Source organism: Anomaloglossus baeobatrachus, chromosome 6 (assembly GCF_048569485.1).
Source record: "Anomaloglossus baeobatrachus isolate aAnoBae1 chromosome 6, aAnoBae1.hap1, whole genome shotgun sequence".
Classification (NCBI taxonomy): domain Eukaryota; kingdom Metazoa; phylum Chordata; class Amphibia; order Anura; family Aromobatidae; genus Anomaloglossus; species Anomaloglossus baeobatrachus.
In genome coordinates, this window is record NC_134358.1 from 142,852,779 (window position 1) to 142,874,326 (window position 21,548).

A 21,548-nucleotide genomic window follows, 5' to 3' on the forward strand; every position below is an offset into this window, starting at 1 on the left:
TGCCATTATAATGACAGAAAAGACTGATATGAAGTGCACAATCACAAGAAAATCACCAGAGCGCTCTACGCTGTGAAAAGCAGTAGAAAATGGCACTGGAGTGAACATGTGACTGCCTCATGTAGGATGAAGCTATGGATCCTGGGTAAATTTATGCATTTACCCTCCTTCAGTTTTTTTGCAGTACACAAAAAAACGGAAGGCACACGGATGACAAACAGATGACATACGGACCATCTACGGAACGAAAACGGATGCCACACGGATGCACCCGTGAAAAAAAACAGACTGTTTTTTGCAGACCGCAAAAATGGATCGGTTGTGTGAATGTAGCCTTATTCTGATCTGCCGTTTATAAACAGCAGGCAGAAATAAGTGAATAATGCCCCCCAGCGTCAGAAAATCTCCGGGTTTTCAAGGCTAGCTGAGACCCTGGAGATCATGATTCAGGACGTTTTTTCCGGTCTCCGCTCACGTGATCACAGGTATACACCGTACACCGATGATCACGTTACAGTAAATGACAGCACCGGTAAAAAATTATTTATCTCCCATCTGGCATGAACAAACATGATAAATCTCCTCCCCGGTCGCCTCCGGTCCCCCGGTGTCGCCAAAGTGCCCCCCCTGATGCCCTCACAGAAATCCAAGATGGCCACGCGCACAGTGGTTAGGACTGCAGTCTTGCAGCGCTGAGGTCCTGGGTTCAATTCTCACCAAGGACACCATCTGCAAGGAGTTTGTATGTTCTCCCCGTGTTTGCGTGGGTTTCCTCCGGGTACTCCAGTTTCCTCCCACACTCCAAAGACATACAGCGCTATGGAATTAATAACGCTATATAAATGAATAAATTATTATTATTACTGCAATGCCCTGCTCATGAGGTAAGGAACATAATTGATCAGGAGAGCTATATACTACATTTCCAAATGGAGGGATTTGCTTTTATAGTTTCCCTGCTGAATGACTACCAAACATGAGAGTCCGTTATACGCCACAAGAAAACACATCTAAATAGCGAGCTCTGTTGTTAAGTATTCATTCAGCTGGATAACTGGACTTAAAGGGGTATTCCATCTCCAAGATCCTATCCCCAATATATAGTAGGTGTAATAGCAATAATATCAGCAAATACCAATATTTGGAAATGTAGAATAGTTCTCCTGATTAGGCATGCCCTTACCTCATGAGCAGGGCATTGCAGCTTTGGTAGCAACCATTACGACATGGACTCTGCTGCTGTGGACCCGGGGAGAGTGAGTGCAGATTCATTGCACCCACACTCCTCACATGAAGGGTCTGCACTCCTAGAAAATGGGGGATACGTTCCCTGAGTGTCTCCCCCCCATATTCTAGACGGTGCAGAATCGTCATGGGACTCCTTTATTTTTTTTCTTACAATAAATTGGTGAAAGAGGAAATGTTTTGGGGACTGTTTTTTCAAATAAATTTCTTTTGTCAATTTTTTTTTTGTTTGTACTGACAGTTTATGATGTTGGGTATCTATAAGACGCCATGACATCACGAACTGCTGGGCTTGATGTCAGGTGACCTTACAGCTAGTATCAACCCGATTTATTACCCCGTTTGCCACTGCACCGGGGCACAGGATGAGATGGGGTGATGCGCCACATCTGGGGTGCCTGCGGCCTGCTATTTTTAGGCTGTGAAGGCCCAATAACTATGGACCTTCCCACCCTGAGAATACCAGACTACAGCTGTCCGCTTTACCTTGGCTGGTGATCCAATTTGGGGGGGACCCTACTTTTTTTCTGTAATTATTAATATTTATAAAATAATTATAAAAAAGTGCCTGGGGGGACCTCCACATTGGATCCCCAACCACGGTAAAGCTGCCAGCTGTGCTTTTCAGGCTACAGCAGTCTGCTTTACCCTAGCTGGCTATCAAAAATGGGGGGACCCAACGTCATTTTTTTTTTAACTATTTTTTAAATAGAAAAAATTAATGGGCTTCCCTGTATTTTGATTGCCAACCAAGGTAACGGCAGGCAGATGGTGGTGGCAACCCATAGCTGTCTGCTTTATCTGCGCTGAGAATCAAAAATACCGCGGAGCGCTACGTCATTTTTTTTAAAGATTTATTTTTACAGCACTGTGATGTCCAGCAATCAAAATACAGGGAAACCCATTTTGTTTTTAGTTATTTAAATAAATAATTAAAAAAAATATATATGGGCTCCCGCTGCATTTTTTGTATTGCTAGCTAAGGGTAATCCAAGCAGCTACTGGCTGCTAACCCCCACCAAGCAGTGGATCCAAATCCAGGGAAGCATTTTTTATTTTTTTTGCCAAAAAACTACAAAAAAGGACGTGAGCTTCGCCATATTTTTGTATGCTAGCCAGGTATAGCAGGCAGGTGCTGGAAGAGTTGGATACAGCGCCAGAAGATGGCGCTTCTATGAAAGTGCCATTTTCTGAGGTGGCTGCAGACTGCAATTCACAGCAGTGGGGCCCAGAAAGCTCAGGCCAACCTGTGCTGCGGATTCCAATCCCCAGCTGCCTAGTTGTACCTGGCTGGACACAAAAATGGGGCGAAGCCTACGTCATTTGTTTTCTAATTATTTCATGAAATTCATGAAATAATAAAAAAAGGGCTTGCCTTTATTTTTGGTTCCCAGCCGGGTACAAATAGGCAACTGGGGGTTGGGGGCAGCCGTATCTGCCTGCTGTACCTGGCTAGCATACAAAAATATGGCGAAGCCCACATAATTTTTTCAGGGGGCAAAAAACGTCTGCATACAGTCCTGGATGGAGTATGCTGAGCCTTGTAGTTCTGCAGCTGCTGTCTGTCTGTATGTAGAAGAGCAGACAGCAGCTGCAGAACTACAAGGCTCAGCATACTCCATCCAGGACTGTATGCAGAAGTTTTTTGCCCACCAAAAAAATGACGTGGGCTTCGCCATATTTTTGTATGCTAGCCAGGTACAGCAGGCAGCCATGGGCTGCCTCCAACCCCCAGTTCCCTTTGTGTACCCATCTGGGAACCAAAAATATAGGGAAGCCCGTTTTTTTTAATTATTTCACTTATTTCATGAAATAATTAAAAAACAAATGACGTGGGCTTCGCCCCATTTTTGTGTCAAGCCGGGTACAACTAGGCAGCTGGGGATTGGAATCCGCAGCACAGGTTAGCTCGAGGTTTCTGGGCGCCTCTGCTGCGAATTGCAGTCCGCAGCCGCCCCAGAAAATGGCGCTTTCATAGAAGCGCCATCATCTGGCGCTGTATCCAACTCTTCCAACAGCCCTGAAGCCGGGTGTCTTGTTTGGTAATAATGAAATAATACTAGCTTTGTTTTACTAGCTAGTATTAAGCCAGAGATTCTTAATGTCAGGCACGTTTGACCCGGTCATTAAGAATCTCCAACAAAGGGTTAAAAAAAGACACCACACAGAGAAAAAATACTTTAATAGAAATAAATACACAGACACATTAGAGACTCCATCTTTATTACCCCCTGACAGCCCACCACGATCCATGGTCTTCTGTCTTTCTCCTTCAACAAATGCAGCTCTGCTCCATCACTGCTGCATGGGGGAAGACGCTGCTTCCCGTGCAGCCTTCACTCCGTGAAGGCTGCACGGGAAGTAGCGTGCAGCCTTCACTCCGTGAGTGATTAGTGCTGCTGGCTGTCAGCGGTAACAGCGGTAACGCTGACAGTCGCGTTACCATAGCAACGGTGTTCCCGGAGCCACGGTTAGCGGTGACGTCACCGCTAACTGCGTTGCTATGGCAACTGTGATCTCCGTTAATGACCGGCTGTGTCAGCCGGTCCCTAACGGAACGGGAAGTCGACCGTGTGCTAGAGCATGTCGCCGGTACACAGTGATACACAAATGTGCACCGTGTACCGGAGAGTGCAATGACAGGTCCTACATGACGCGTCATAGTCATGTGACCAGTCTTTAGCCAATGAGATAATAGCCACGTGACTGGTCACATGGCTATTTTGACGTCACGATAGGTCCTGCATCACTGCTGGCAGTGCTGGTCACCGGGAGGATTCAGCAATCATCGGATGGAATAGCGGCAGGAGACAGAGTGCAGGAGGGATCGCGGGGACCGGCAAGTGTTATGGAAATGTTTATTAACTGTATGTGTACATTTATAATGCGTTTTTATGTGTTTGTGATTGCCTCCCATTATATCCTATTGGTTCGAGTTCGGTTTGTCGAACGTTCGCCGAACTGAACTCAAACGAGACCTCCGTTCGACGAACCGAACTCGAGCCGAACCATCTCTAATCTAATCTCTAATAGTGTTATTCTACAGATGAAGCTCATATGCAATACATAGTAAATCAAGATGTTGTGAAACTATCGTTTCTATTTTTTCACCATTTGCACATCATTAACATACTTATTCATTGTATGATTTAAATTACTCCACAACTTTTCCTTCCTTGGTCATGCAATTTTAACCTATTTATGACACATAACATACTGGGTATGTCATGGCTCACGTTAGCGTAATCACTGACGGCTGATGCGGTGAGCCAGCAGTGAGTCCCGCACATGACAGCTGATTTGAAAAGCTGACATGTGCGGCTATGAGGCGCGGGTGGATCTGTGATCCACCCGCGCCTGTTAGCCTCTTAGATCGTGCTGTCAAAATGTGACTGCGCAAAGTAAATGCCTGCAGTGGGTAACGCGCACTTACCCACTGCAATCAGAGGCCCCATGTTGTGATCACAGGGAGCCGATAGTTGCCATGGTAGAACAGGGTTATGTGATGACTCCTGTAGCTATCATGATTCACTTCTTCTTACAGCTGGCAGAGCACCATTTGTGAGAGGAGAGCAGCATTTCTCGTCATCTGAGCTGGGCATTTATGATCAACAGAAATGAGCAAAATGATCAGACTGTAGATCCTTATAGCCCCCAAGGGAGAATAGTAAATAAAAAAAAGCTTTAACAAAAAAAAATAAAAAACATAAAAGTTCAAATCACCCCCCATTCACCCCATTGAAAATTAAAGGGTTAAAAATAAAAAAAATATATACTCATTTTTGGTATTGCCGCATTCAGAAATGATTGCCCAATCTATCTATTTTGTGCAAAATGCAATAACAGGCGATCAAAACATAGCATCTGCGCAAAAATGGTACCATTAAAAACATCAGCTCGAGACACTAAAAATGATCCATCACTGAGCACCAGATCCCAAAAAATGAGAACGCTATTGGTTGCAGAAAATGGCGCAAAAAGTGCACCACTTTTGTGGACAAACTTCTGAATTCTTTTAACCCCTTAGGTAAAAGTAAACCTATATATGTTTGGTTTCTACAAACTCATACCATCTTTAGGCATCATACTGACACATCGGTTTTGCCATGTAGTGAACACGGTGAATAAAATATCCCAAAAACAATCATGCAATCACACTTTTTATGAAATTTTCTGCACTTGGATTTTTTTTTTGCCATTCTCCAGTACACTATATGGTAAAACTCATGGTTTCATTTAAAAGTACAACTCATCATGCAAAAAATAAGCCCACATATGGCAAGAAAATTAAAATACTTACGGCTCTCGGAAGAAGGAGAGCAAAAAAAAGCTAAACGGAAAATCGCCAAATCGCCCAGGGGTGAAAGGGTTAAGCTTCAAGAGTGTGTAATGACATGACAATTTTTTTTAAAAAAAACCATACAATATATAAGAGGTCAAAATGACACTGAAATAGTGAAATGAGGAAAGATGATTCTTCATCCATTTTCTTATGTAATGATGCTTCTGGAAGCGATTCATATTGTGAGGAACTTTTACAGTCAGTTTGGAAGCTGACTTGAGGCTATGTGCCTATGGGACAATGTACCCTCGGACTTTGCCGCAGGTTTGTCCGCAGGTTTACTGCAGCTGCTGGCCGGTATCTGCAGCTATCCATTGCTGCGGAATTCGAGCATTTTTGTTTCGGTAAACCTGCGGGACAAGTGCGTAAATACCTGTGGACATCCCGCCCTCTATCTGCAATAGTGGAGGAGCCAAAATTCCGCAGATATTTCCGCATGAATAATTGACATGCAGTTACGTGCGGCTGTGGGACATCTGCAGCATTTTCTGCAGCCGCACATACCACAGCATTGATACAGCACTCCCCAAATCCCATAGGATAACATGGGGAGAGTATGTAGTTGTACAAACCTGGGGATTTATGTGGAAAATCTAGATAAATCCACAGGTTTTCCGCGGCAAAATCCACAGGTACATTGTCTCGTGGGCACATAGCCTGCTGCCAGTTATTAAACCACACCCTTACTTCCTTACATGACTGAATATTGCAAGTTGTTTTTTTTACTTTTTCAGTGTGACAAAGGGTGACAAAAATGTGCAACTTTTTATGTATGTGGGTTTCTCCATCATGACTCCATAAAAGAAAATTAATTTGTAGGTAATTATAAAAATATGAAAAGGTATGTCATCTATTTATTGAAAATGCTTTGGTACAAACTTGAAATGCATAATAAAGCTACTGTTACATACTATCAGAGTTGATAGAGCCGCAGTGTGGTCAACCAGAAATGTCCACCTCCATTTACTCCTCAGTATATTTGTAGATTAAGATTTTCTTCTAACTGCAGGAGTGACTGCACCAGCTGTATAATGGATGGGCATATAATGGAGTTGTGACATGCACAACCCGGTCAGTTGAACGCCCTCCTCACTTCCCCCTAACATCCTTTATCCTATACTGTATCACCCTATGTGCTCTTGTCTCTCTTTTTTTCTGTTCAAAAATATAAACCCAAAAGAAAATTTAAATGATGAAACTGTCATTTTTAGCAATTCCCGTCATGGTTTCCTTGATGTCATTGATGTTAATGACATTTGTCACACAACTTGACCACATGAGACTAATTACTGGCTTCAGCACTTGGAGGTAATACCCAAAGAACCAAAGACTGCCCCATAGGCCCACTGATCTAATTACCAGGGAGAGCTTAGAACAAGTGAGTTGAGTATATTTTATTATACTCTATTTTTTAACTCTTTAAACTCCTTTCCTCAGCTTTGCATATTAAGCTTAGCGTCTAGAAAGACTTTAGAGCATAACAAATGTATTTTCCAGGCAATCAGGGCACTTTTTATTCAAACTGATCTTATGCAGACCAAATAGAATATGTGTTTTTTCTAAAACACAATGAGATGTCAAAGCAAACACACAGATGGATAGCAGCTCCCGCTGTAATCTGAGAAAAGCATTTGTGAGACACCTAAAATCACAGCTGATTCAGCTGTCAAAGCCATTTTAATTACTAGAAGCCAAGTAAAAGACAATAAAAAGTGATTTGCAGATCTGTCCACTAAACCAATCCAGACAATAGAAATAGCACTGCCAGACATTAAACAAAGCATTTGTCAACTAAAATTCATTAAGGAATTGTGCAATAACTGGGAATTGCCTTAACATTTTCTAAAATAGTAAACAAAATCCATTTGTCACAAAAGATTAATAAAAAATAGGACATTTATTTTTCTGGTGCAAGACATCAAAACAAGACTTCTATAATAAGAGTTGTTGATGGTTACCTATAATGTCCTTTATAACTATTCATATTTAACCCCTGATCACTTTTGTAATTTGCATATTTTTAAAATTCGCTACTGTTCTCACTATACAGGTAATCCCCATATCTCCTTTTTTCTATACCTCACATATTTCATTTAAGGGGAGTATCAAATGGGACATCTCAGGAAGGTGGTCCTGCAGTCAATTCTCTGCAGCTTTTAACAAGTCCCCGAAACACAACATCATCATAAGGCACGGCTGCTGTCACTTACCACTGCTTCTGTCACCACCATCCCCTGATAATGTCCTGCTTCGGGGGGGTGGCAAGTGGAGAACTTACTGTATCTTCTGTCCTTGCCACATGCATCTTCAGTGGAAGTGTGACGCCCTGGCAAAAGCAGGTTGTCACAGGAGACTGCATCCATCCTACAGATGCAGGACTCTCTCCTCCTTGCCCTACCAACACAACCTCACACACAGGTACAAACACCAGCCACAAAGCCTAGTCACCCCCCCCAAGGCAATAGGGACACACCAGTGGATGGGTGCCAGGCAGATGGTGACGCCCACCTAGGGGTCCTGAGGTGTCAGGGGAGGGAACACAGACACAATCGATCGTACCAGCCCCCGTCCTTTTTGCGTCATGGGCAAATCACTGCCCGTGTTGCACAAAGTCGGTAACCCCCCGTCACACATACTTACCTTCTGGAAAACCTCGCTGTGGGCGGCGAACGTCCACTTCCTGGAGTGGGAGGGACGTTCGGCGTCACAGCGACGTCACACGGCCGCCGGCCAATGGAAGCGGAGGGGCGGAGATGAGCGGGACATAAACATCCCACCCACCTCCTTCCTTCACATAGCCGGCGCCGGCCGCGTGACGCAGGTGAGCTGCTGTTCATCGTTCCCAGGGTGTCACACGGAGCGACGTGTGCTACCACGGAAACGATGAACAACTAAATTAAACAATATTATGGAACCTAGCGACCAGTACACGAGTCACGATTTGTGAGCGATACTGCGTCGCTAGGAGGTGTCACACAGGCCATCATCGCCAGCAATGCCGGATGTGCGTCACAAAAACCGTGACCCCGACAATCTATCGCACGATAGATTGTCTGGTGTAAAGCAGCCTTTAGAGTTGAGTGCTGACAGAGGAAGTGAGAGGAGTAAAGTGGTAGTCGCGGGTTGTAGCTCCCTAACTACCGGACTACCTGAGCTGAATAGGTGGCAGACGGCAGAGCAGGGCCACAGGCGACAGAGATCCGGTCACGGGAGACCTTAAGTGGACCGGGGAAGGGTTGTAGCCTGCCGGTGCCGACAGCAGGAATCCGGTCCGGAGGCCGTGCACAGTCGGGGTGCCTGGACCCTAGGGCGAGGCCAGCTTCAAGCCCCTTGTTAATTAGCCAGCAGGGGACAAGATTCCACGTCTTGTCCCACCAGTGAGCCCAAATAGACCGAGACGGAAGCCCAACGTGGGGGATAGGGCGTCTGCAAGTGCCTGCAAATATCTCTAGAGTCAGATCTCACGGGCAACAGCTCCCACAGCAAAGACACTGGGAGTGGACTTTTCATGTTTCATGCGGACTAGTCAACACACAAGACAAAATACTGCAGTGCAGGAGGAAGGGCCCCTTTCCTGTCAACCGGTGTGTGGGACCCGAGCACACCCCTCTGGAGGCTACCGGCACTTGGTTAACTACTTGGGCTTTGTGTGGTTTATTCAACAACAGTGAGTACACCAGTGTCATCCAGTCCAGCCTGCAGATGGCCCCCCAGCACTGCCCTACCACCTACACCTGGGCCCCGGGACAACACCTCCCCTACTCGTGGAGGGCATACCATCTTGCTGCCCCACTCCATCAGCCTCGGGCATCCCATACAAAGGCAGCGGTGGTGTCACAAACAAATCACCGCAACCCACGGGTGGCGTCACTGACAAATTCTTCCCCTGTAAATAACCTCTTTATATTGTTGTGGGCGACAGGCTGCTGCAAGAGCCCCAGATCCGGCCACCACTCGAGCCACAGCCATGATCCCGATCTTGAGTAGTTCCCCACTGGCCGTGGCCTGCGCCCCTGTCTACGACAGATGCCGCCATACTTGTCACCACCACCACAGTTCCTGATTTTGATACCGCCACCTTTTTAGCTGATACAAATCATCATCAAAAAGTGGTAATAGAAGTAGAGTGTGTGAATCTAGATCCTTCCCCATTAATGATTAATTTTAGGGCCGTCAAAGAGTCTTGTGGGGTGGTTCTGCCTCACTCACCTGCTTCAATCATTGAACCCTGTTGTCAATTTATTTCAAGGAAAGAGTTGGTGGTGTTAGAAGCAGTGACTTTGCTGCTGGCGGTCACTGAAGTTGAGGGCAGTTAGGATAGAAGCTACAGTCACTTTTACACCAGTTCCAGTCTGAAGTAGGGCAATATAGGTAATGGAAAATACTTTTAAAGCTTATTTAAAAATATTCTCCATGTGTTCTCTCTTTGTAGGGACCTGTAGCCTTTTAACCACATGTAAACTACTGTGGCTGTGCATCTTAGGCTGGATTCACACCATATTATGGCATCTGAATCGAGTGCCTCAGATGCGATATGCTAATGACTCTTGGCTCATGCCGGTGCTGCCAACGTGAGCTGAGTGTCAGCTGATGCAATTATCGCACTGCATTCGGATGTCATCCGAGTGCAGTCCGATGTTTCACTCACACCCATAGACTTGTATGGGTGTGGGTGACACGTCTCTCACTGACAATAGCAGCACGATTCGACTTTTCTCTCATCCAGAATCTGGATGAGAAAAAAGTTGACCATCTGCTGAAGAACATTGGTCCGAGTGCAATGTGAGATTTTCTCACATTGCACTTGTCCGATCCATACCCTTAAAGATAATCAGATTTTGCAAAGACAGAGACCACAATTCCAGCAATGTGTCATTTATTGGGCTGCTTGCTGTAATTTTTAATTTTATGAAAAAAATCAGCAAGAGATTATCATTAGAGGACTAGAAAACCTTCTGCCAGGTAGTCAAACACATTCGTGAGCTCTGTATAACCTGTCTCACTACTGATTGCCAGCTTTCTGTGTACACTGTTCATTGGCAGAAAGATGCCAATTAGTAGTCTGACTGGTGTTACACAGAGCTCAATATTTAGATAACAGCTAGATCCACAGTAGATAAAGCTGTGATTATATCAAAAGGACAGCAAAGGAGTCAAACAATTGGTAAAAGAATTCTATATCTGATGATAGTTCACCCTACAGAGGTTGAGTGGAGAGGTACGTTATTTTACAAAATCAGTGTCATTGGACATAATATAGGTTCATGTTCCTAAATCAATTTATTGTGGAATGATAGAAATTCTATGTGCCCCTGAACATGTGCATGAAGTCAGAGGGTGAAAACAGGAGAGGTCTTGTTAGTATGCATTTGTTCACTGTAAATTTCTCCCCTAAAAGCATGGTTACTTTGACATGACTGCAACATAAGTGCCTAGCACTTCTTTTAGAGCCAAATTACAATAAATTAATCTAAACTGCAGGAAATCCAGGTTTTTGATAGACCTAGAAGGTTTTTAAGTCTGAATTCACACAACATTTTAAGTTAAGTTGTCTATCACTGAGGTTTTTGTTTGTTTCTTGTTCCAAAATGCTACAGCCAAATGATAGATCCAGGTTGCGTGCACTCATTGCATTTTTATCGCATTCTTATATATACTTTTAGTGCAGATTTGTCACAAAACCTGAAGAGAATGCCGATGTTAGCAAAGTCAATCAGAATCCTAAAGCGTAACGCCCGCTTTACACGCTGCAATGTATCTTACAATGTGTCGGCGGGGTCACGTTGTAAGTGACGCACATCCGGCTAAGGTACATTGCAGTGTGTGACAGGTACGTGCGATTGCGATTGAACGGTAAAACGTTCATCGCATATACATCGTACCTTTCTCTAGAATTGCACGTCAGATTGTTCATCGTACCCGGGGTAGCACACATCGCAGTGTGTGACACCCCGGGAATGATGAACAGATCTTACCTACGTCCTGCGGATCCCGGCCCACAATGCGGAAGGAAGGAGGTGGGCGGGATGTTTTCGTCAGCTCCGCATCTCCGCATCGATTGGCCGGCTGCCGCGTGACGTCGATGTGACGCCGAATGTCCCTCCCACTCCAGGAAGTGGACGTTCGCCATCCACATCGAGGTCGTATGGAAGGTAAGTATGTGTGACAGGGGTTAATTGTATGTGCGGCATGTTCAACAAATTGAACGTGCCACATATACGATGGGGGCGTTGCAAATCGCATACGATATCGTATGCGAGATTGCAACGTGTAAAGCAGGCTTAAGACTATATTCACACATGGCGTTTTGTAGCGGTTTTTTTAGCAGCGTTATTGGCTTGGTTCTATGCAAATCTATGCTGACAAAATGCTGCTTTTTACAGTGCCAGCAAAGTCTATGAGATTTCTGAAATCTCATATATACACTAACACATGTGGATTTTTTCCTGATTGTTTTGTCAAAACCTACTTTTTAAAAGAATGAGCATGTCAATTCTTTGCAGCATTTTTTCAATGGTTTTGCATTGAAACAACACACTCTGTAGAAAAAAAACACTGCAAAATGCAGAGAAAACACCACAAAAAAAAACAAAACGTGATAAAAACTGCACCAAAACCACAGATAACTTCCAGGAGACATCATGCCAGAAGATCAGGTTTTGGTCAGTAAAAAAAAATTCCGCCAAAATGCCATGTGTGAACATAGCATAATGCACCTGTTAAGTATTTTCTTCTTCCAGATTTGGGACAGATATAAATCTGCAGCATGTCAATACTTCCAGTGCCTCGACTGCAGATTTCATCCATTCTAATGAATGGGAAAAATCTGTACTGAAAATGTATAGAAAACCTGTCTCAAAACCCACATTTGTGCTACTGTGATTTTCCTGCCAAGAAATGCAGAATTGGTACAGAAATGTCTGCACCAAATACTAACCCTATGCACATATCCTAAAGCCAATAATAAACTGTTATAATGCATGATTTAAAAATATAAACTACTTTGAATATGTCACTTTTTTTGGTGGTTTTCTGATAACGTTTTCCATTTGACTTCAAGAATACTAAGGACAATGTAAATGCAATCCACAGGTTTACATATTTTAGGGGCTATAAACAGAAAGATCAACTTTTACTAATTTTCTAATATTCTATTTACCAAATTATTTCTCTTCTTTCAGGTAACAATTTATGGAAATCTGCTTTAATTTATCTATGTGGTCCCCACATAGCTTTCTCATGAGCCAGATCAGACACCCCCATACTTTGCACTGACGAGGGGCAAGCACCCCGAAACACCGTGTCTGCAAATTGGGATTCTGATCTGGCTTATATATCCTGAGTCATATTGCAAAGGATTGTCAAAAATCCACTTGTGACTTTTAGGATCGCTACTTCCAATAGGTGGCGCTGTGCTAGAGTTTGTCTCCTTTACTGGAGAGACAATTTGAATTTTAATTTATCTACTAATTAAACATAAAAAAAAGTTTCAGAATCCTAGTACTTTTGGAACGAGTTCACATGACATTTCTGTAGTTACTGTACAGCCAGGGCTACTGCTCAATCTTCGAGAAACAGAATTTAACCCCTTAACGACCGTGGGCCGTAACAGTACGTCGTAAACTATATATACCGTATATACTGGCGTATAAGACGACTTTTTACCCCCTTAAAATAATGGCTACAGTGGGGGGTCGTCTTATACGCCGGATATACGGGGGGGGGTGTGTATGTACACTGCAGCGTCCAGGGGAGGTGGGGGCAGCAGCTCTGGAGCACAGGGGAACGCTGCGGCCTGCATCCTTTGATCTCCTGCACCCGCTCATATAATATGCACAGCCGCTGTCCATCTCCGGTGGTGCTGAAATCGCACCGCAGTGAGGGGCTGGAGCAGCGGGGCATATTCTATGAGCCTGCGTCCCAGTGTGATCGCACATGTCCCCCATGTGTTAGATTTGGCCCCCAGGCTGCTGCTCCTTCTAAAATAAAAAAGCTTTACTTACCCCTGCAGCGTTTCTCCCTGTGTCCCTGCTTCCACTGTGATCAGGCAGGCAGAGATCTCAGCCTGCTGTGCCGATCACATGACCGCACTGACAACCAGGAAGTGGAAGAACAGAAGCACGGAGCCAGACAGGAGATAAGGAAAGAGGGTTTTATTTTACTTTGGGCAGCAGCCTAGGGGCCATATCTGACACAGGGGGACTTGTGCGATCTATAGGGGCCATGGGCAGCACTATGGGGGTGATATCTGACACAGGGGGACTTGTGCGATCTATATAGGGGCCATGGGCAGCACTATGGGGGAGATATCTAACACAGGGGGACTTGTGCCCATTATGGGCCCCGGTGAGCTGCTTCTAACCCCCCAGATGTATGCTCTGCCAATCCCCCCCCCGCCGATGCCGCGGGTGCTGTACCCGCCGAGCCGCGGGTGCAGGCCCCACAGAGCAGCAGAGTTGTGTGTATTTGTCTGTATGTAGCAGAGTTGTATGTGTTTGTCTGTATGTAGCAGAGTTGTATGTGTTTGTCTGTATGTAGCAGAGTTGTACGTGTTTGTCTGTATGTAGCAGAGTTGTATGTGTTTGTCTGTATGTAGCAGAGTTGTATGTGTTTGTCTGTATGTAGCAGAGTTGTACGTGTTTGTCTGTATGTAGCAGAGTTGTATGTGTTTGTCTGTATGTAGCAGAGTTGTATGTGTTTGTCTGTATGTAGCAGAGTTGTATGTGTTTGTCTGTATGTAGCAGAGTTGTATGTGTTTGTCTGTATGTAGCAGAGTTGTACGTGTTTGTCTGTATGTAGCAGAGTTGTATGTGTTTGTCTGTATGTAGCAGAGTTGTATGTGTTTGTCTGTATGTAGCAGAGTTGTATGTGTTTGTCTGTATGTAGCAGAGTTGTATGTGTTTGTCTGTATGTAGCAGAGTTGTGTGTGTTTGTCTGCATGTAGCAGAGTTGTGTGTGTTTGTCTGTTTGTAGCAGAGTTGTGTGTGTTTGTCTGTTTGTAGCAGAGTTGTGTGTGTTTGTCTGTTTGTAGCAGAGTTGTGTGTGTTTGTCTGTTTGTAGCAGAGTTGTGTGTGTTTGTCTGTTTGTAGCAGAGTTGTGTGTGTTTGTCTGTTTGTAGCAGAGTTGTGTGTGTCTGTTTGTAGCAGAGTGTAGTACCATTGTTTCAGTCCAGTTGTGGCTTTATACAGCAGGGAGGAGCATTCCTTGCTGTACTAAGTGAACATTGGAGCGATTGATCTGTCAATGGCCCTTTAAAAACATATTGTACGGCTCTCGCGGAATTAAAATTAACATGTTGCAATCAAAGCAGACTTTTTTTCATTTGGGAGCGGGGTAGTCTTATACAGTGAGTATATCCCAAATTCTATATTTTTAGGGCAGAAGTTGGGGGTCGTCTTATACGCCCAGTCGTCTTATACGCCGGCATATACGGTATATATATATATATATATATATATATATATAGTTGTAATCACAGGTGGCTGCTATAGGCTGATTTGAACAGCTGGCATGTGTTCCTCGCAGGCACAAGTGGATCCTGCATCTGTTAACCCCTTAAATCGTAATGTCAAAATGTGACATTGTGTTTTAAATCCCCGCTACAGTAAATCTTTACTTACCCAGCCCCATCAGCGTTGCTGTGATCACTGTGAGCCGATGGTTGTCATGGTAGCACAGGGTCATCTGATGACTCCTGTAGCTATCATGAGTCCCTTCCTGTTTCACCCGGCCGAGTGCTGGCAGTGACAAGAGGTGAGTATTTCTGGTGATCCCAGCTTCGTAGCTGTGATCACCAGAAATTAATGAGTGATCAGATTGTTGATCCTTATAGTTCCACTAGTAAAATAAAAAAAGTTTTAAAAAATTAAAAAATAAAAAAACCTTAAATTTCAAATCACCCCCATTCGCCCCATTGAAAATTAAAGGGTTAAAAAAATAAAAAATACACACACATTTGGCATCGCTGAGTTCAGAAATACCCGATCTATCAAAATATAAAATCAATTAATCTGAGTAAACGGCAGAAGCGGGAAAAAAATTCCAAATGCCAAAACTACATTTTTTGGTCGCCGCATATGTTGCACAAAATGTAATAACAGGCAATCAAAACGTAGCATCTAGGCAGAATTTGTACCATTAAAAACATCAGCTTGAGATACAAAAAAGTAATCCATCACTAAGCCATAGATCCCGAAAAATGAAAATGTTATGGGTCGTGGAAAATGTCACAAAAAGTGCGCCACTTTTTTGGACAAACTTCAGATTTTTTTTTTAACCCCATAGAGAAAAGTACACCTACACATGTCTGGTATCAACGAACTTGTACTGACCTAAAGAATCATACCAACACATCTAGTTTACCATATAGTGAGCCTGGTCAATAAAATATCCCAAACACAATCATGCAATCACACTTTTTTTGCAATATTTCTGCACTTGGAATTTTTTTGCAGTTTTCCATTACACTATATGGTAAAACCCATGGTTTCATTTAAAAGTACAACTCGTTTCACAAAAAAACAAGCCCTCAAATGACAAGATTGACCAAAAAATAAAAAAAGTTACGGCTCTCAGAAGAAGGGAAGCAAAAAAAAACAAAACCCTTGCTGGCTGGAAGCAAGAGGTATCATCAGATGTGGTGAGTGTGTGCACGTGTGATTTTATGTGAAATCCCATTAGTGTGTGTGTGAGTGTGTGAGTGTGTGTGTATGAGTGTGTGTGTGAGTGTGTGTGTGTGAGTGTGTGTGTGTGAGTGTGTGTGTGTGAGTGTGTGTGTGTGAGTGTGTGTGTATGAGTGTGTGCAATCTGATGTGAGAGTGTTGACCAAAAGGAGGGGAGGACGTCGTGCAGCATACCTGCTGGGAGAGCCCGCTGACGATTGCAGCAGGAGCCATGCAGACGGCCGAGGTCTGGTAAGTATGCATTACAGTAGGGATCTGCATTTTTTGGGTGCTAAACTTTCCCTCAACCATGTTTCCCTGACAATAAGCCCTAGCGCTTTTTTCGGGGCAAAAAAGAATATAAGACAGTGCCTTATTATGGGGGAAACACGGTAGTAGCAAAGTTCTGCTCATATATTCAAATGGTTTCACCAAACATGAACACCAAACATGGAATGGATTTTGTGTAAGTGTCCATTTTAATGTTAAAAAGCAAGGTTTGTCTTGTTTGATGTATCTACAAAATACGGTTATTATCGGTCATTAAACACTTACCACTTCTTCATGCTTGCACTTCCTCACATTTATGCCGTTGATCTGAAACCAAAATATATCCAATTATGGACGGCTGTCAGGACATTTAATCATTGCAAGTATAACACAAAATATGTCTTACCTGCAAAATAGCATCTCCAATGAACAAAAGTCCAGAAAGCTCAGCTGCAATCATGAGAACAAAAATACCAATGAATAAACAAAATGGACAAAATATAGATACAATGATCTTCAATATTTGATTTATGTGAATAATAACAAGTGTTGTTTCTTCCCTCTAGAATCACACTTGAAAGTGTTTTCCATGCTGATAATTTCAAATATAAGAGAGAGAAACTCATTTTCCAGGCTGCCAAGTGTAGAAGGCCTGGGAAGAAAACATTAATCCTCTTAAGTCTCCTATGGGCAGTCGCAAGAGTCACAGACTTGGTAATTTTGGTATTTCAGCGATTGCATTTTCTTGATTAGCAATGAGAAGGATGCATCTATCTGCCACAGTGGTATAATTCAATTTGCCTCTAATTCTTCCCCAAGTAATAATTTATTTTTTCATTATCCAGTCATCACACAGAGATTGAAAAGCTTTGTAATGACTCCCAGACTTTTAGAAGAGTCTTGTGTACTTTGTGCATCAAGGCAAAAAACCCACATGGAAAAATAATTTCTTAGATAAATGAAAAGGATGTCTGCATGTGGTTTATTTACATATTAGTAGATTTGCAGCTCTCCAGGCATGCCAATGATAATCCACTGCAATAGCTTCCTCCTTACTTTCCCCTGTTTTGCTTCATACACATAAGCTTTAATAGCTTGATGGCTGTGAGAACTAGTGCATGTGGGAAATGCTAAACAGATACCATGTAGCTAAAGTGACATACTTAATATTGATGCTATGTGATGAAGGAATAGCATACTGCATCAAGGGCGGTGATCCTGAGAGTTCTAGTTTGATTGCCGACTTTTACTGATGGATATGAATGACATCTCTATCCACAGCGACATCACAGTAATGTCCTGGCAAAAGCTAAGTATGATCCTTCACAAAATTGCCACTTTACTAAATACAGTAATTATATTATGTTATATAAACTCTATACACACTGTAAATATAATGATTTATATAGTGGGATGTATCCATCTACCAGAATTACATTAACCCCGATTTTCCATATTTCTTTTTAATTTTTTCCTCCCCTTCTTCCAAGAGCCATAACTTTTTTTATTTTTCTGGCAATATAACCATAGGAGGGCTTGTTTTTTATTGTAATTTTGAAAGAAAACATTGTACCATATAGTGTACTAGCTGTAGTACCCCGTATTGCCTGGGATAGTAACTGTCTCTCTGTCTCTCTCCCAGTCTCTGTCTGTCTGTCTCTGTCTGTATCAGTCTCTCTGTCTGTCTCTGTATCAGTCTCTCTGTCTATCTCTGTATCAGTCTCTTTCTGTCTCTATATTAGTCTCTCTGTCTGTCTCTATCTCTGTGTCTGTCTCTATCTCTCTATCTGTCTGTCTCTCTCTATCTGTCTGTCAGTCCCTTTCCCCAACTGTCTCTTTCCCTTTCTCTTTACTTGTCTCTGTCTCTTTCCTTGTCTCTGTCTTTTTCCCCATCTGTCTCTTTCCCCATCTATCTCTTTCCCCATCTGTCTCATTCGCCATCTGTCTCGTTCCTCATCTGTCTCTTTCCCCGTCTGTCTCTTTCCCCATCTGTTTCTGTCTCTTTCCCTGTCTCTTTCCTTGTCTCTGTCTCTTTCCCTGTTTCTTTCCTTGTCTTTGTCTCTTTCCCTGTCAGCCTGTCTCTTTCCCTGTCTGTTTCTGTCTGTCTGCCTCTGTCTGTTTCTTTGACTCTGTCTCTCTCTGTCTCTTTCTGTCTCTCTCTATCCATCTCCCCATCTGTCTCTTTCACCGTCTGTCTCTTTCACCATCTGTTTCTGTCTCTTTCCCTGTCTCTTTACTTGTCTCTGTCTCTTTTCTTGTCTCTTTTCTTGTCTTTGTCTCTTTCCCTGTTTCTTTCCTTGTCTCTGTCTCTTTCCCTGTCTGCCTGTCTCTTTCCCTGTCTGTTTCTGTCTGTCTGCCTCTGTCTGTCTCTTTGACTCTGTCTCTCTCTGTCTCTTTCTGTCTATCTCTCTATCCGTCTCCCCACCGACATCTTATTACCTCACACTTAAGCTTCTTATACTAACAATTTATTTTGTTCCTATAGCAACCAATTACAGCTCCTATTAATAACCTAAGAGCTCGCAGCTCCAATGACTTTAATTGAGGCAGGTTTTCTTGAGAGTAACTGTAAAGCGCAGGGGTTAAATTTTTCCGTCAAGACATAGTCTATGACGTTACCTGAGTCACATGGGGTGTCTTTGCAAAATTTTGTGCTGGTAAATGCGACAGTGCGGATTCCTTTAGCAGACATACACATACACACATACACACACACACACACACACACACATACACACACACACACACACACACACACACATATACATACATACATACATACACTCAGCTTTATGTATTAGTTTGGAAAACGGGAAAAAAATTCCAAAAAAGTAGAAATCCACAATGTTTTTTTGGGGGGGTTTATTTACCATGTTCATTATATAGTAAAACTAACCTGGCAGTATGATGACCCAGGTTAGTATTAGTTTTTAGAGCCTGCATCAAAGAGAGGGACACAACCTTGCATGTAACAGTATGTCCAAGGTAGTGAAGGGGCTTATGCTCATTTTAATGAAGTCTTTGCTCCAATGTGCTACCTTGTTTTCTTTTGCTTGGAGACCCAAAGAACGGCAAGCCAAAGTATTGAGCCCCCATGGGATTGCTACCATTACTACACAACTTAATGCCTTAGGAGTGAATGGTTATCTTTGAGTCTTCTCATAAAAGACAGAGGGGCTAAATTACTAAGCTAAACGTCTCAGGGTACTTGCTTTAATTGTAACAAAAACCTGTCTGCGCCTTGCACCACAAAAATGATTTGTTTTAGACACTTTCTCCACAAGAATGTGGCTTTGTGGACAGTTGGCATAATCTGTCAGAAATAAGAATGTGTGCAAAACAGAGGATCCATGTATAGAAATTCCACCAAAATGACTCCAGCAAGGTTAACTGAAAATGAATTTTGTAAATCTCTTGAATTTGACCAGAAACTTTGATTTACATTGACATTATTTGATGTGAATCAAATATTCCTTTTTATTCCATGGAATGTCTTTTTTATTCTCTGTAAACCCCAAAGCATAATAACATAGGGTTAAAAAAACACTAATTTAGCTGCTCATCTATCACTATGACACCACTCCCTATCCGATCTCTTCTTCCCATTGGTGCAGCCCAGTACAGAGTGAAGATGCCAGAATGCAATATTGGAATGTTACTAGTAGGGGAGTGGCAGCAGTGAGATGGGAGGAGGAGCAGTGAGTTGGGAGGAGGAGCAGCGGGATGGGAGGAAGAATAGCGAGTTGAGAGGAGGACCAGCGGGATGGGAGGAGGAGCATTGAATTGGGAGGAGGAACAGCTGGATGGGAGGAGGAGCAGTGAGTTGGGAGGAGGAGCAGTGGGAAGGGAGGAAGAGCAGTGGATTGGGAGGAGGAGCAGTGGGTTGGGAGGAGGAGCAGTGGGTTAGGAGGAGGAGCAGGGGGATGGGAGGAGGAGCAGCGATAGTGGGAAAGCTTTTAGAAGGTTCATGGAAAGGTGAGTACAAATGTTTATTGTTTTCTTTTTTAATTACCTCCTGGCCCTCAGCCATATTTTAGAAAATAACAGTTGTAATTCATATCATACAATCTATCAAAACTATAAGGTATATTCTATACATTCTAACTCATATGTACAGTTTCTAATTTCAATAGTGTTTTTAAGAAATTTTCCAAATGTAAACATCCCCTGAATTTTTAAGCACTCAAATTTTAAAAATGGTCCCTGTAATCATAATGGTTTTATGCATATAGTATTTGTTATGCTAAAAAGAACAAGACAAAAATGTTCTTCTAAATTAGGAAAACTAAAAGTAATAAAAGTACAGCAATGCCAGATGTGTCTCTTAGAACAGAAGGTAAGCGGGTCTGCTGAGAAAGGCAATTTGTAATTCAGAAGGATAAAGCTTTAGAATAATAACAATCACACTGGTTAAGGGAGTTGTAACTCCAACTGTGCACACACAAAGTATAAAAATCTAGGCAAAACTAATCCTATATATGTATGATTCTTATTAGTATACAGGCAAACCACAATTCAGATAGCTAGTTAACTATAAAAGAGAAGAAATGATAAGTGGAGAACACATGGAACAAATTGCCTATCTACACTGAAGATTAAGTTTAATACTTAAAAAATGTTATTTTAGGATTATACTCGTAAAATACTTGGACCTTTAACATATCCATTAGAGTTTTATTTTGTGCTTTTTTATATATTGATGTTCCTTCAACCTTTGTGGCTAATGCATCATAAGTTTTAAATTATAGCTAGATGTCAATTACTTTTGAGTAATAGTAGCAGTTCGCAATACATTTTCAATAAGGATTTCGCCTTTTGCATCATCTTCAGTGAATTTGGAGTGGTGGGTATACCTAATCAGTTAAGGATTTCCCCTGATTTGTCTAAACTTACTACATTCACATGACTATATTTTCAGTCTCAATGCAGTCCGGGAAAAAAATTAAACAGTCAGACCAATATTATTCAATATATTCCATATATATAACTATATAATATAAGGGTCTTATAACATTTTTTTTTCACAGGAC

General features: G+C 42.6%; 1 protein-coding gene across 4 annotated transcripts in view; it reads right to left on the minus strand.

Moving 5' to 3' along the window:
- SNTG1 (syntrophin gamma 1) overlaps positions 1–21,548 on the minus strand; it is a 1,064,578-nt gene that overhangs the window by 278,384 nt on the left and 764,646 nt on the right. For all 4 annotated transcript variants that reach the window (XM_075353282.1, XM_075353284.1, XM_075353281.1 and 1 more), the window contains 2 exons: positions 16,925–16,968; positions 16,804–16,845 (listed from right to left, as the gene is read on the minus strand). In XM_075353282.1, coding sequence (XP_075209397.1) covers positions 16,804–16,845; positions 16,925–16,968 — 86 coding nt within the window. The remainder of the gene's footprint in view (positions 1–16,803; positions 16,846–16,924; positions 16,969–21,548) is intronic.